General features: G+C 38.0%; 2 protein-coding genes across 10 annotated transcripts in view; one reads left to right on the top strand and one right to left on the bottom strand.

Annotated features, from left to right (window-relative positions):
• The window catches only part of LOC137253063 (protein transport protein Sec24C-like), a 584,014-nt gene that overhangs the window by 333,536 nt on the left and 233,350 nt on the right, over nt 1-17,128 (bottom strand). The gene's annotated exons all lie outside the window — the stretch shown is intronic.
• The window catches only part of bmm (brummer), a 263,847-nt gene that overhangs the window by 113,878 nt on the left and 132,841 nt on the right, over nt 1-17,128 (top strand). For all 6 annotated transcript variants that reach the window (XR_010947612.1, XR_010947614.1, XR_010947613.1 and 3 more), the window contains exons 2-3: nt 2,130-2,812; nt 2,875-3,041. Coding sequence is in view for 3 of the 6 variants with exons in the window: in XM_067757478.1 (XP_067613579.1) it covers nt 2,130-2,812; nt 2,875-3,041 (850 nt within the window). In the remaining 3 variants the exon portion in view is untranslated. The remainder of the gene's footprint in view (nt 1-2,129; nt 2,813-2,874; nt 3,042-17,128) is intronic.

Below are 17,128 nucleotides of genomic sequence, written 5' to 3'. Positions count from 1 at the left end.
AGATTTGGTACTGCTATACAACCCTCACCGGCGGAAAGGTGTTCCATTCAAATATCGGTGCAGTGGGGAAGACCCGTACAGAGTTGTGAAGAGGATCAGTGATGTCATCTACCGCATACAAATGATTGGGAAACCACGAAATAGAAGGGTGGTTCATTTGGAGAGGCTAGCAGCGGTTAGATCGAGAGATTTGTCTGATGGAGACGATCAGACTTAGGTGGAGGGCAGTGTTACGAATATTAGCAACACTAAGGGGTACTGCCATCTCTAAGCCGATGCTAAGCAGCGCCTTGTATGCACATCCATAAATCAATCATTATGTATCTACATAAACGAATCAATCATTATGTATACACATATGTACGTATACGTAGCTACGATACTCCCGAAAGTTTGCAATGAGCGAAGCTATAAAATCGTGCAATTGTAGTTACAGCTGAGAAATTTGATAGCTGATGGCCAACTAGTAGATTCTGGAAATAGAAGCGCCTAGAAGATGCGAACGAGGAAATAAAAGAGTATAAAAATAAGTACGCTATCTGTCGGGCAATATTAGTGTTATTTATTGTGAAGTACTTTAATAAAGGCCGTTTTGCATTATTAAATGTTGGAGTTATTTATTCAACAGTTTAGTGATTCGAACCTTTGTAGAAGATTGCAAATATGAGGATTTGCAGTAAATTCGTTACAATACCAACCATCTCTTCAATTGTAATATGGAACCAACGCCTCTAACACCTCTCTTATTATGGTCCGCCCCTGTTGAAACAACAAGTTTCCTCGGACTACCGTTAGAGGACATTGATGAGAATTTGTGATTGGTCAGACCAATTGGATGGGTCGAAGCACTGCTACAACAACAACAACAAAAAGCAATAGTTCAAGTATAGACCGTTATACATTCTAAAATCGTTGTTGCTTATTTAGTAGACTTAAAATACTATCGAAAACTAATTTTGCGAATCAACCTATTTCGATCAAGGCGATTATGACTTGCGACCACAGATACTTCAACACGAGGGCAAAAACTTTTGCTAGGTAACGCAAGGATCGTGACATTTAAAAAAAATTGTCCGAATTTAGAAATTCTTCGAGCGAGTTTTAAGCATAGATGTTAAGTAATGATTAGATAATGCTAATGATTGCTAATTAACCTTCATTTGCGAAATTCTCTAATTCATTAAATAATTAGAATTAGTTCAACTAATTCCCATTAGATAATTGAAATTTTTATTCTAATGGTAAATCTAATTGTAATTAGTTGCCATTAGCAAAAAAATTGGTTTACCTTTACAATTAGAAATCTAATTGACTTCTGCTAATACAATTAGATATTCAATTAGCTTGAATTAGAATCAATTATTTTGATAAAAATAAATTATTTTCAAAAAATTTTTGAAGTGAACGAATAATGATGTAAATAAATATAAATAATTGATTCTAATTCGAGCTAATTGAATATCTATTTGCATTAGCAGAAGTCAATTAGATTTCTAATTGTAAACATAACCCAATTTTTTTTTCTAATGGCAACTAATTGCAATTAGATTTACCATTAGAATAAAAATTTCAACTAATTCCCATTATAGTTCAACTATTTCTAATTGTTTAATGAATAAGAGAATATAAACCAATTGCATCAATTGCTAATTCTAATTGGAATTTAAAATGTATGGTTTTAAGTATGTAACTTATCGGTGAGCTAGATACCTCAAGCTATAAACAAAGCGATAAAGGAGAAATAAACATCACTAGGTGGCGCACGGGTCGAGATTATTAGAAGATTTAAACGAGATTAGGAATTTAGGGTTCGGTTTTTAAGAAAATCCCGGTTAACTAGAAATTTTCAACATATCATAGAATTATATCAAAAAGCTGCACTAAACAAAAAAATTCTTTTAGATGGCACAAGGGTCGGGATTGGATAAAGAGGTGTATCGCGAAATTATATTTTTTTTATTATAAATAGAATATGTTTTGCACAGTGACGACATGAACCTTCCCTGACAAAGCGTTGTGGATTTCGGAAGCCCACTAAAGAAACATGCACATACATTTTTAATCATAAGATATAACCAAATACTTATGTACATAGTCTAAAAACCCTTTTGTTTTTTAACTCATTTCAGGCAGTATGACATCAGATTTCTTTCGAGTGGTTAATGAAGCCCGGCGACATTCTCTTGGACCGTTTAGTCCATCTTTCAATATACAAACTTGTCTCTTTGAAGGCTTGCAAAAACATCTGCCCGAGGATGCACACAAACGTGTCAGTGGACGCTTACATATTTCATTGACTCGTGTACATGATGGTAAAAATGTTATCGTTTCCGAATTTAATTCACGCGATGAACTTCTACAGGCTCTACTCTGTGCATGCTTCATACCTGGTTTCTCCGGCATATTTCCACCTCGATTTCGTGGAGTGCGGTATATGGATGGAGCATTTTCCGACAATTTACCAATACTGGATGAAAATACAATAACCGTAAGCCCCTTTTGTGGCGAAAGTGATATTTGCCCACGTGATCAAAGTTCTCAATTATTCCATTTAAATTGGGCTAATACAAGCATCGAAATATCTAGACAGAATGTTAATCGTTTTGTACGTATTCTATTTCCACCACGCCCAGAGTTTCTTTCGAAATTTTGTCAGCAAGGATTTGATGATGCGATGCAATTTCTGCATCGGAATAATTTAATAAATTGTCGCCGTTGTGTAGCTGTGCAGTCGACTTTTCTAGTATCGGAGACTGTGGCACAACCTCAGGACTTTGATCCTGAATGTAGAGAATGTAAAAAGCATATAAATGTAAGTCAGCTCCGAAGTGAAAGCGATATTTGAAAGTAAATTTTTTATCTGTATAATTTTAGGACGCTTTAAGTTCCAACATGCCGCAGACTGTACTGGATGTCATTCAAGATTATATAGAACAAGCCAATAAAGGCTTAGCCAATTGGATATTTAAACATCGCGGAATCAAATTACTATCATTGCCAGCTACAGTACCCATGGATTTCTTTATGGCGACAGTGTCAAAGTAAGTATTATAAGCATAGAGTCGCAACAATGTTATAAGAGTTAAGGTAATTCCATTGTTAGTTGTCGTACGCCGTATTTCTATTGGTTTGAATTGTTTTTTTTTTTTTAATTTTCGAAATTGGTAAAAAAAATACTAAAACTCCTGTTGTTGTTGGTGTAGCAGTGCTTCGCCCCACCTAATAGCTGCGACCGGTTCCACATTACAATTAAAGAGATGGTTGGTGTCATGTGGGAACACATTGCAAACGGGGCATACATTTTGTATGCCGGGGTTGATTCTGGATATGTAAGAGTTTAACTTGTTACAGTATCCAGAAAGAAGTTGAGTCAGAGTGACTCGCGTTTCCCTGGGGAGTATGCGTTCCTCTTCCGCAAATTTTGGGTACTTTTCTTTGCAATTCCCGCCATAAAGGTCCGAAGCCTGTTTGTTGAAGGACCTGCTGTCTGTTATTACACTTTGTTAATGTTAGACCTTTGGGAAAAGTGGGCGTGGTCTCAACTCTGTGTATATAATTTGGCAAAGATAGTGTCCCTGTCAAATTTCAATGTAATATCTTTAACGGTTTTTGATTGGCGGCTTGTTAAACTTTGAAATTTTCTTCTTACAAATGTGGGTGGTGCCACACCCTTAATCCAAAATTTTTTAGAATTTATGTTTTGCGTCATAAAATCAATCAACCTTATTTCGTTCGCTTAGTGGTATTCGTTTTTGAATTATCTCATTTTTTCCATTTTTATAAATTTTCGATATCGAAAAAGTGGGCGTGGTTATTATCCGATTTCCCTCATTTGCAATACTAATATATTCTGTGTCCATATAAACCCGTATACCGAATTTGCTGAAGATATCTCAATATTTGCTCAAGTTATTGTGTTAACGGACAGACGGACAGATGGACGGACAGGCGGACGGACATGGCTTAATCAAATTATTTTCGATACCGCTGATTTTTATATAAGTTAACACCTGCTAAGCAGATTTATGGGAAACAATATTTTCATGTCTGTTGGGATGCCCAGGTTTCTGGGTATTCAACAAGAACTGTTTGGTTAGCATCTCATTTCTCTCCCTGATTGGGAGTATTCTCGCCTCATTATGTAGATGGTGTTCTGTGGACATAAGAAGACAGCCCGTGGCGGTTCTGAGAGCAGTATTCTGGCAGGCCTGTAGCTTATTCCAGTGGGTAATTTTTAGGCTTGGCGACCATATAGGGGACGCGTAGCATGCAATCGGCTGGCCAATTGCTTTGTATGTGGTAATGAGCGTTTCTTTGCCTTTTCCCCAAGTACTGCTAGCAAGGGATTTGAGGATTTTATTACGGCTATGGATTTTCGGTACAATTGCGGCTGCGTGCTCACCAAAATGTAGATCATGATCAAACGTCATACCCAAGATTTTGGGGTGTAGGACAGTCGGTAGCGTAGTGCCATCGACGTGGATGTTCAAAATGGTCAACATTTGGAACGTCCATGTTGTAAATAAGGTCGCGGAGGATTTAGTTGGTGATAATGCCAGGTTTCGCGAGGCGAAAAAACTGGAGAGATCAGGGAGGTAGCCGTTTATTCTGTTACAAAGCTCATCGATCTGCGGGCCTCGGCCTGTGGCCATTATTGTGCAATCATCAGCGTAGGAAACGATAGTAACTACTTCTGGTGGCGAAGGTAGCTTAGATATGTAGAAATTAAACAAAAGTGGGGATAGGACACCACCCTATGGCACCCCTGTTGAATTCTTCTTGATTTTGATGTTTCATTTCTAAATTGCACCGATGCCTTGCGGTCCACCTTTTAAGACATGGGGGAAGGGTAGACCCAGGTATTGCAGTAACGTGCCATGGTTGACCGTATCAAAAGCTTTTGATAAGTCTAGTGCAACGAGTACTGTTCTATCTGGGTGCTGATGGCATTTAGCGCGGTGGTGGTTTTCTGAAGCCATGCTGATGACATGCTAGCTGCAAATTTGTTTTGAAGTAGGGAAGCAAAATGGCTTCAAGCGTCTTGTCTACTGGCGATAGGGGAGATATCGGGCGATATGACTCTCCTATGTTAACTGGTTTCCCAGGCTTTAGTAGCGTGGCCACCTTGGTCATTTTCCATTTTTCGTGTATGACAAAGGTGGAAAGATACAGGTTGAAGACATGCGCTAAATATTTGAAACCCTCTTTCCCTAGGCTTTTAAGCATCGGCATGGCTATGCCGTTTGGCCCTCGTCTATCTTTGTCGACCGTAGAATGCATTATATATTGCCTCAGAAAGCGCTCGCGCATTTTTTCGCATCCGACAGCACTTTATCGCCAAAGGCGATGGAATCTTTGTCATTGTGCCTAGACGAATTCGATAGGGACTTTACGGTGGGCCAAAGTTTCCCTACACCGGCAGAGAGGTTACAACCGCTTAGGTGCTCCTCCCATTTCGCCCGTTTGTGTTCATCCCCAAGCAGTATGATGCGTTGGTTTATATCCCTTATTTGGGGGTCGCCTGGATCGAGCTGTCTTATAAAAACTAAAACTCCTCTTTGGTAGCGCTTGGTAAGACTAAACGGACGCAAAAAATGAAGCATTTAGAGCGTTCAACTGGCAAACTTCTAGCCTGCCAATATTTTGCTTTAAAATTATCCTCCCCTACATATGTTGCATTTGGCAACGCTTTCCTAAATTTTAACATCATGAGAAACTTTAATAATCTGCTATGGAATCGTAACATACGATCACTGATCGAAAACTATTTTCACTCAAGCGATACAAATTAGGCTATTCAACTATTTAAAAAAATAATAATATATTATGGATCTAGTGAATACGCGTTGTCCCTAGTTCACATATTTCATTAATCGGATACACCATTTCGGAGGTATTGTGTTTTAAAAAACGGCATTCGATGACGGATCGTATGTTAATCAATCAATCAAGTGTGTTTTATTAAGTAGACAAAAAAATCTTACATCTATAATTTTTTAGCAAAACTTACAGAATATGGTAACTAAACCTTAATTCTACAACATGTTTTTTGTTATCACAGATTTGTCGGTACTTTTATAGGTAGCTATTTGGGAGGAAAAAAAACTACTATGAAAAAACCTCCGCTATAAATCTTAGAAGCTAGTTTGATTATCTTTACATAAAACACTCTACCTTAATTATAAATATTTGAGTTTAAAGTATTGTCAGACATACTACAGCGTATTTAAACCCGTTCAGTAATTTTTTGAATTTGTTCATTTATCATATTTACATTCGACTCCCTATGAAGTCTTCTAGTGGAAAAATCCCAAGGTAGCCCTAGCATCATTTTGAGAACTTTGTTTTGGCATATTTGCAATTTTTTAATATGCGAGTTTGCAGTTATGCCCCATGCTGGGCAAGCATATAATATTATAGATAGGAAAATGGAATTGTAGATTACTAATTTATTTTCCTTGCTCAAATTGGAGTTCCTATTAATAAGAGGGACTTTTCTTTTTTCTTTTTTAACAAAAAATTACAACCTCATAATGACAATGTAATTTCCTTCTTTTTGCATACCATGGTCGCAACCAGTGTTTGAAAAACTGACAACATAGCAGCAACAGCTATGCAACCTTAAATTTGCTGTTAGTGTGCTGTGATAATAAACTTCATATTTTGATTTTTTTTTTACTGACAACAGTTAAAACGTAGCACATTTGATATTTTTTTTCCTGTGCTGTGCTTTTCTTTTACTGTGCATTTTCAACCAGTTAAGTTTTTCAACTTGAATAGGCCAGGCGAAAGGTTGTTTTAGTTTTCAATTGTATACCAACTTCTGAGTGGAATATCACCTTATCTCGACTGCCGTTTCGAAAACGCTCTATCTCAAAACGTTTGAATAACGCCCTTATTTAGAATTTGTTTCAATAACGCCCTATCGCAGAACTAGTTTGAAGAAAGCCATATCTCAGATTTTGTTTCGAAAGCCCCTATCTGAGTTCAAATTCAATACATTTTTACAATAGCTGGGGTAAATTCGAAACAAATTCTGAGATAGGGCGTTCTTCAACCGAATTCTGGAAGAGAACGTTTTTGGAACATATTCCGAAATAGGGCGTTATTCAAACGTTTTCTTATATATTGCTGTAAGTTTTTAAACTCATAAAAAAATATAACGTTGCAAAGAGACAATTCGCATACTCGATCACGCTTTTCCGCGAATTTTCGACCCCGCTTAATTTTTTAACAAAATGATACAATTGATACTTTGTAATACTTCTTACCATTGCCCGGTAATCCATGCTTGAATATGGACATGTTGATACCCGCTGCACGTAAAGTTTCCCTTCTGCACGCCATAAGTCGTTTTGTGTTCATTCAATGAGTGCGATCACTCACAAATTGTCATCAAAGTTCTGTAACGGGAGTTCAAGGAAACTACCAGTTTCAACAGGGTTGGTGATGGTCGCACTGCAAACATACTGAAATTCTCGACAGATTCTGCATACCAGAATGGACAGATTTCTGCAAACCACATACCAACTTTAACAAGGGATACGAGATATTAACCCCTGAGAGGGAACAGTGGGTGAATGACCCTGATTGGCCCACTAACAGCATTCAGATCTACACAGATGGATCTAAACTGGATAACAGGGTCGGACGCTGCACAGTGTTTCGTGTAGAACAAGCTAGCTGGACAAAAACAAAGTTCTTATTCCAAGAAAAGTGTAATGAGAAATGAAATAAAACAAACAAAATAACGGAATTTTTGCTTTTTTTGATATTTTTGCTCATATATATTGAGTAATTGAAGTAAGAAGGCAGGAGTGGCCGTAAAATGCATTGATTAATTTGCAAAATTCTTGTTGAATATTAAGCTTCATATTTGTTTTAAGTGAACACTTTTATATCATTTTTTTGATTGATTCTAAGCTCGAAGGTAAGTACAATTTTTTAATAGTAAATCTTTCGCAATTAGAGTATTTTCAATATATTTAACATTCCGTTATTAAGAAGAAAAGGTATTTTTTCTCTATATTTTTAATTTTAGGGACAAAAAAGTTACATACATCCGCGGACATCGGGGCTAAATTTTACATATGTTATAGTCGCAAGTATTGTCTAATAGTCGAAAGAAAAAACCATTGCGAATTCTTTGCACATCTATTTTAAATTTTTTTTTGTAGATTTAGTTATCTCTACACACCAAAAGCAAAAAGGCGAAGATCACTGACTTCAACGTGCCACAACCTACCGCACCAGTCACCAAGGCATAAAAACAGGCACATACAAAGCAATCGTAATGCAGGTATAACCACACAGGAACGCTACACAAAACAACCCCATTTGGTAGCATCTACGCCAATACCTGAATGTAATATAAATACTGCACAACTGATAACAAATCAGAACGATCAACGACACTTAAGATGGCAGCACAATAATCATCAGCTATTCATCCTGTCGGAAAATCAACAACACAAAGCAGTTTAGTTACAACCGTACCAAGAACGGATTTTTTTGACATTTGGGTTCAACATTCGAAGGAAACCAGATATAGAGAATTATTGACTTTTGTTGTACTTAAAGTCGATTCAAGCGAAGCAGCCGAGTATTCGATAAAAAGTTTAAGCTTACAAATATCGGCATATTCGTCTAAGCTGTATCAAAAGTGGAACACTTCTGGAAGACATAAGGAGCGATTTTTGAATAAAAATTCGGAGTGGCTTTCGGGTCCAGACTTCACATTTACAATAACGGTGGATTCAGAGTTGCCATCATACCAACCAACCACTTATTCAGGTAACCCGGCCCCGGAAGACGAAAAAAGGACTTTGTTAGCTGCAGTGAAAAACCCAAACGGCGTCGAGTTGCAATCTAGAAGTACTGGTGAGTTACTTTATGCGGCAGAAGTATCAACGCGTATGTCCGGCAACAGAAATGTTGGTAACATTATAAAAAAATCACAGGAAACCACTCAAATATCCGGCGAAAAGATGACATGTGAGCCAGATGCAAGATGCTTGAGCAATGTAGAAGCTTTAGCATACTACGTAGATAGCAAGTCGACGACTCATGGGTACAAAACGACTCGGAAGTGGAGCATCAAGGCAGGCCATAAGGTTTATCCATCATTTTATAGTCTAAGAAAAGCTAAGGCAGAATGCTATCCAAATGAAATTGATGTGGGTGAAACACGTGCTGAAATTAAAGTCCAATCCGTATTAGATAAAACTGTTGAGCATTTAGTTTTAGCAAATCAAGAAGTTTTTGTTAGTTTATTACCTACAAACTTGACGTATACTTTAATCAGCAAGTGGGGTTGCGATGGAAGCTCTGGCCATAGCACATATAAGCAAAAGTTTACATGCAGTTCTGACACTGATGAGTTTTTGTTTAAATTTTCTTTCATTCCTCTTCAATTACAGGATGCCATCAAAGTACGTGCTCGAAGAATACGAAGTTTCCGTAAATCACAATATGCTTCTAACAATGATTGACGGAAAGGTTTGCAATGCTTTGACTGAAACTTCTTCCGCACAAAAGTGTTATATTTGTGGTGCCACTCCAAAAGATATGAATAATGAGTTACGGGACTTTACGCCTAACCGAGATAATCTTGGTTTTTCTACTCTCCATGCATGGATAAGATGTTTTGAACGCTTGCTTCACATAAGTTATCGCCTCGAAGTAAAAAAATGGCAGCCTAGGAATGAGGCAGATAAAGAGAGTGTAAAGCTACGTTCCAACGAAATCCAGAATAAATTTAAAAGTGTGTTTGGATTGATAGTAGATAAACCAAAACCAGGTTTCGGCGATACCAATGACGGCAACACTGCTCGTAGGTTTTTCGAAAATTCTGAGGCTAGTGCTGAGATTACGGGATTGGATGTAACGGTCATCAAAAGATTGGACACTCTCCTTCGCGCATTAGCATGTGGGTACAATATAAATATCCAAAGATTTGAAAAATTTGCGGTCGAGACTAAAAAACTATGCATAGATCTCTATCCGTGGTTTAATATGCCTGTTACAGTTCATAAAAAGTTAGTGCATAGTACTGATATTATAAAATCAGCAATTTTATTATTGTTCAACTTTCTGAGGAAGCAAAGGAAGCCCGTAACAAAGATTTGAGACGATTCAGGGATGATAACACACAAAAGCAGTCGCGTGAAGTCACGAATAGAGATCTTATGAATATGTTTCTTATAACATCGGATCCTTTAGTTAACAGTTTTAGGAAGATACCTAAGAAAAAATTTAAAAGTCTGACTTCAGAAGTCTTAAATTTACTGTCCCCCGATAATGCTGAGGAGTCAATAAATACCCCAGTTTTTTCAAGCTCTCACAGTAGTGTTGCTGATGCTCATGACTATTCCACAAAAGACTGAATTATAAAAGATAACCTACCCTATAACTTTTTGTTGGATCAGGTTTTGTTTAATTTAAATCTATTGTCCTTTCTACTTTGTATGATACTTTACTTTTAAGTTTTTGTAATAAGTAATTTTCACATAATTAATTTAATTATTTACATTGTTATTATTATTATTGTAATTCACTTTTACATTCCTGACTGGTACTATAAAATAATTTTGTAAAAACTGTAGTGCCAGTATAAATACTCAAATAAATACAAAATATGTATGTACATATGTACAGTCACTCGCATAAATAAGTAGACACCCCTTTTTGGACAATTCTTACAAAAAAATAAGAACATATGGCTGAAAAAATGACGTAGGTGTAATAAATGACTGCATATGAAACGGAAAATCTCATAAAATAATTTTGTCCAGCTAGCTTGTTCTACACGAAACACTGTGCGCTGTGGACTGCTTTAGGGAGAAGGCAGTCTCTCAGAAGCACATTTATAGTTTCTCAGACAGTCAAGCAGCACTGAAAGCCCTTGACTCTGTCTGAAACTGTAGTTTACTCTGCATCTGGTATGGGTTCCGGGACATAAGGGCATACCAGGTAATGAGATGGCGGATGAGCTTGCAAGAAAGGGTACCTCCACTTTCGCCATCCTGGAAGGAGTTGGGCATGCCGCTCTCCACCTGCAAGCTCAAGATAAAGGAGGCTCTACTGATGGAAGCGGGAGCCAGGTGGAAGCATCATGATAGATGCCACACGGCAAAACTCACATGGCCGGAATGGAATGAGAAGAGATCGCGAGAGCTTCTCACCCTCCGTAAGAGGGATATTTCCTTAGTTGTAGTTCTTCTTACGGGTCATGTTTGTATCGGACTGCATGGGGAAAGGATTGGCGCTCCAGTTAATGATTATTGTAGAAGCTGCGGCAACGAAGAAAAACCTGAAACTGTTAGGCATTTACTCTGTGAATGTCGAGCGCTCGGTAGAAGAAGGCAACGTTTTATGGGCAAGATGTTTCTCGTAGATCTGACTGATATAGCTGAGGTCAATACATGACGCTTAGTTAGCTTCATAAACTCAACGAAGTGGTTTTATTAGGAGAGTAGGAACAAATCCGTGTGGTTTCACAATGGGCCTATAAAGGCCTAAGTGTGCCGCTCCAATGTGGACGGCGGCCACTTGAACGTAACCTAACAGGGGTGGACATACACTACGTATTTCAGGGTTGTTTCTGGACAATAAAGAGTTTAACCTGTTACATTATCCAGAACGAAGTTCGGGCCAGGCTGACTCGTGTTTCCCTTAGTAGTGTGGAAAGGGTCATAAGAAAACATATCGTGGCATTTCTGAGTGCAGTATTTTAGCAGGCCTGCTGTCTGTTCCAATGTGTATTTTTAAGACCAGGTGACCAACTGAGCGGCCAGCCAATTGCTTTGTACGTGGTTAGCAATATGTTTATTCTATAAACTAATTCGTCTATTGGAGGGCCAGGTCTCTCTGCCATCGTGCAGTCATCGACGTAGGAAACCACTATGTAGTGTCGCCTGTTTAATTTTCCTGGGTTTTGAAGTTTCGTTCCTTAATTGAACCGACACTTGCCGCCATTTCAGATAAGTAATTTGCGGTCCATATTTTTAGCCAAGGGGAAGTAGGGTTGACTGTTTCAAAAGTTCTTGACAGGACAAGTGCCACGAGTACCGTCCTGTGGTGGCGCTCCTCCTAATTTAGTCCGTAATTTGTCTGAGTGTTAATCGCGTTTGGCGGAGATAGTGGTATGCATCTTGCGGAAGCTACGTTGATGGGTGGCTAGGCGAAGACTCGCCGTGAAATGAGGTAGCCGGACGGTATCCAATGTGTGCTATGACTCGCCTTCGTTAGCTGGTTTCCCAGACTTTGGTAGTGGAATTATCCTTGCAATTTTGCATTATTCGGGAATGACAAACGTCTACAACCACAGGTTGAAAACGTGCGTTAGGTAGTTTATTTCCTCAGCGCCCAGGTGTTTTAACATTGGCATGGCTATTCCGTCTCGGCCTATTGATTTAGAGGGCTTGGCCTTTTTAATGTCTTTCTTATGTCGTGTTTGTGTCTGTTTGCATGACTTCTGGAATTGTCTGCTGAAGGATCTATTAAAAATTCTATAATCGACTTGTCTCGCTAGGTCACGTTCTATTGCTAGGGCAGTCGTAACTCTGGCGGTTATAAAGGGATAGGCACGCCTTGAAATATTTACGCTCTCCGACTGCTGCTGTATTATAAAATACAATACAATGTTAATGCGCTGGTGCCTGTCTTTTGGCAGCACGGTGCAACGAATGTGCCGGTCGAACGGTTGCCACTCCTTACGCGAGTGCATGTGTCGAAAAAGCAGGGGGAGAGGGGGCAAAAGGTGGTGCTCGGCATTGATTCTAGCCCTTCACCGTTCGGAGCAAGCAACAGCAGGCAGAAGGTGGCGGAGGTACGCTTGAGCGTGAACCGCGGAACTTCCTTCGAAGCGAACAATAGGGAGCCACAAAAGTTTTGTATAAGGTTCGGTGACGACTAACCTTAGGTTCTAAGCCAGAACGTCCCGACGTCTTTTGCACGTGACACACTGAGAAGAGTATGATCGTCTGAGGTAGATCCTTATCCGGCTTACGCAGCAGAACCAAATCCGGGGTCGGGTTCAATACCTTCCCAGAGCAGGAATATTCCAGCTGCGAACATATGCTCCGAGAATGACAATTTGTGGGAGGGACGCAAAAAATTAAATAGGGTTACACTGAAACGACAGCCGTTCGTCGGTAAAAAAAAAGCGAGTTGTACATAGACTCGGTTGCCGTGGTAAGCGCGCCATAAGTGTTGTACTAGGACGTGAAAGACGTAACAGCAATCTCGCAAATACATTTGATAAGTAATAGCAGCTAATTTGAATTCGGGAACTTTTTACAAAGTCATATTAACTGGTACAGAAAGTTCTGCAAATTTAGAACTCCTTTCAAGTTTTTTAGTAATGCCATAGCACGCATTGTAAAGGTTTACAAGTAGGATATGTAGCAGCACGCACACACACAGCCACGCTCACCTGATAAAAATGCTTGTTCTTGTTCGTTTTTTTTTGTGGATGCTATTTGGCATGATTTGGCACCGTTGTACTTCATAGATACAAAAAAAGTGTAATAGCCGCTAACGAAAACTGCGTAGAAATTTAATTGTAAATTTACACACAAATACCCTTATTTATTTTCAAAAGTGTACTTAATTACATCTCTCCTTAAAATTCATATGCTTTGGACCATTTTAGTTAACAAATTGTGATACTTTATTACCGGGGACGACTGCTAAAACGCGATCAAAACCATCGGGGGAGATATTATTAGACGCGTTTTTGCATCGCTTCCAATAATTCGATGACTTTTTCGCCTTTGGATTATTGATACCAGGACAAAACGCGTCTTTTCATATCTCTTTCCACATTTTTGGACGGTATATTGCAGTCGGCCACGGTTTCAAACTGTTTTTCGCGGATAACTTTTGGACGGGTAGAAAAACTTAGCACCCGTATTTGTATTCTGAATGCTGGAATAACTACCTGTCCTCAGATACCCCAATTGAAGACCTTTGTATAATTTTCTGTAGGACCCGTATAGGTGCACTTTACATTTTCATACTAAAATCGTTCAAAAAAATTTACCAACACAGCAAACTATATCTGATATTCCGGTCCTTTTTTTGTTTTCCTGATTGTTTCCTTCTCACACATATCATACTTGTAAACCTGTACAATGATTGCACGCTTGGAATAAACTATTTTGAATTGGTGTATAACGCAATTTTTTTAAATATAATATCAGCCTTGAACAACGACAAAATAAATAAATACGAACAAAGGGCTACTTAAAAAATTGTGTACATTTTCATATTTCATATTTCATATTTCTTTATTCAGTCTATGATTACAAAAATCTTACAGACTATATTAAACATTATTAAACATAAGGTTTATTTACAGTAAACTTAATTTAAAATGGAAAATAACATATTTTTAAAACTTCGACGAGATATCGCAAAATCAATACAATAATTATTATTGATTGAGTTAATAGCAATTAGAGCGCGAGTGATCGGGCCATTAAGTGCGTAATTAGATCTAAACTGGTCAATTAAAAACATATTATATTGGCGCAAAGTCCGTGATGGAACATAAAAGTTCAAAGACTCTAACAGTATCGGGCAATCAATATTGCCATTGGAAATATCATAAATAAACATTATAGATGTAATTAATCTTCTACTTTCTAATGTGTGAAGATTAATTAGCTTACACCTAGAGATATATGGAGGAAGAGGCAGATCGAAGTTTATATCGTATAAACAGTACTTCATGAATATTTTTTGCACACGTTCGACTCTCTTATTGTGTACCTCATAATAAGGACTCCATATTATGGAACCATACTCAAGCCTTGACCGCACAAAGGCATTATATAATAGTTTTTTAGTATATGGGTCCTTAAACTCGGATCCATTTCTTTTAATAAAGGCCAGTAAGGAATATGCTTTGGGGATAATAAAATTTAAGTGCTCGGTGAATGTAAAAGACGAATCAAATACAACACCTAAATCCCGAATTTTATTCACCCTAAGTAACGGCTTATTAGAGACATAGTAAGACAAAATCAATTTATTACATAATTTGGAATAAGTTATGTAATAACATTTGTTGGCATTCAGCGCAAGCTTATTTTTACAGCACCACTCATTAAAATTATTTAACTCAGATTGTAGTATGAGAGTATCAGACTCGTTCTTGATTCTGAAAAAAATTTTCAAATCATCAGCGTAAAGGAGATAATTGCATTGCTTGAAACAAGCACTTACATCATTGATAAAGAGAATAAAGAAAAGTGGGCCAAGGATACTACCTTGGGGCACACCTGAGGTTGCTACATAAGGCGATGACTTTACGTTGTCAATAACAACAAAATTTATCCTATTGGATAAGTATGAATAAATCCATTGTAAAAATGTTGAGTGGAAACCCATTTTTCGCAATTTAGCCAAGAGAGCTTTGTGCGAAACTCTGTCAAAAGCTTTGGATATGTCCGTATATATGCAGTCAACTTGACAACCATGAGTAAAAGACGAGATGCAGTAATTCGAAAAAACGACCAGATTAGTTACTGTTGAACGCCCCGGAACAAAGCCATGCTGACATGGGCAAATATAACGCTTAACTGCGGACGATAATTTAAACATCACCGTTTTCTCAAAAAGTTTTGAAATCACGGGGATCTTCGATATTGGCCGATAGTTTGTAACGTCAATTTTACTACCACTTTTATGAATAGGTTGAATAAAAGTAGTTTTCCATTCATCCAAAAAGATACTAGACTTTAATGATAAATTAAATATATGCAACAAGGGCTCTGCAACGGAAGCTACACATTGCTTCAGGAAAAAAGATGAAAATTCTTGATAATCACATTGCTTGGAGCTCTTGATCGTCTGAATACTTAAGATAATATCATCAATATCTAGAACTAATGAGGAGAAGTCGAAACAAGACGTTATCTCATTCAACATATCCCCGTCGTCATTCCATAGATCATCAGTAGCAAAGTTTTCTTTAAAAAATTTTGAGTAACAACCTCAATGTTAGTTACAAAAAGTTGGCGAAAGTCACATCATCATCCTATCACTCCGCCCGCAGAACGGTTTTGCACTTCAAGGAGGGTAGCTTAATGAGGACAGGCCAAGAATTGGCCCCTCAAAGGAATCATCATTCGCCCAGTTGAAGAATAATTTTCTACCCCTAATCAGGGAAAATCGATCCATGTCAATAAGAGATGTTACAAAAACAGCCTAAACCACACATGGCGTGTGACGTCACGCCTCTTGACAACATGTTTCATTGCTGACGCAGTGTTCAGACTTTATTCCAGTCGGAGTATTTTGCTCCACCCTTACCCTCCTACTACGTTTTTTATCTCCAAAGTTTATGTGGGTCGAGTTGAAAACTAAATAGTATTACTACCTAATATCTTTCGGGTGAAGTTTTCATTGCATACGTCTTCTTCAGCTTTTCAGATTGTTTACAAGTGCCGATTAGACGAGATGACGCGAATTCATTGTTTGTTCACATTTATCTCACAGTTTTTGTACTTTTTTCCTACGGAATGAGAATAGAAGGAGTAAAATGTAAGCAAAAATGTGTCCGGACGCGATCTGTAAATCCCGCCAAAATTCAACATACATCACTTCTTGAAGTTTTATATAAAAGTGAAGTACGTTGAGTCAATGAGGTCAGATAACCCTGTTTTGCGAGAACAGTCGCCAATTGGGAGCATCAAGCGAGGTCAAAGCGTCCTCCAACTGTCTCTCCCAACTCAGTGAAGGTATTCTCTTTCCTCTGTTTACAAACTGCCGGAGCGTATTCGTTCATCTGCGCAACATGACCTAGCTAGCGAAAATTTCTGTTTTTATGCGCCGCACTATCGTCATATCTCATATAGCTCTTCATTATACCTCCTTCGATACTCGCCGTCGACAGCACGGATAGGACTATAAATCTTTTGTTTATGATTAAAACGTACAAATAGAAAAAAATTCAAAAAGTGAAAAACAGATGTCAAAAAGCATTTTCGTTGCACGTAAGCTCTATGAGACCAAATAGGCAAACAAAAATGTATCGCCGGCTTATATTCAATACCCTCCATCAGCAATTTTAACGAAAATGGGTTTTAGATGGTAAAATGATCTCTAATACCACGTTTAA

Source organism: Eurosta solidaginis, chromosome 5 (genome assembly GCF_040869045.1).
Source record: "Eurosta solidaginis isolate ZX-2024a chromosome 5, ASM4086904v1, whole genome shotgun sequence".
Lineage (NCBI taxonomy): Eukaryota > Metazoa > Arthropoda > Insecta > Diptera > Tephritidae > Eurosta > Eurosta solidaginis.
This window is presented reverse-complemented; position numbering and strand designations above follow the sequence as displayed.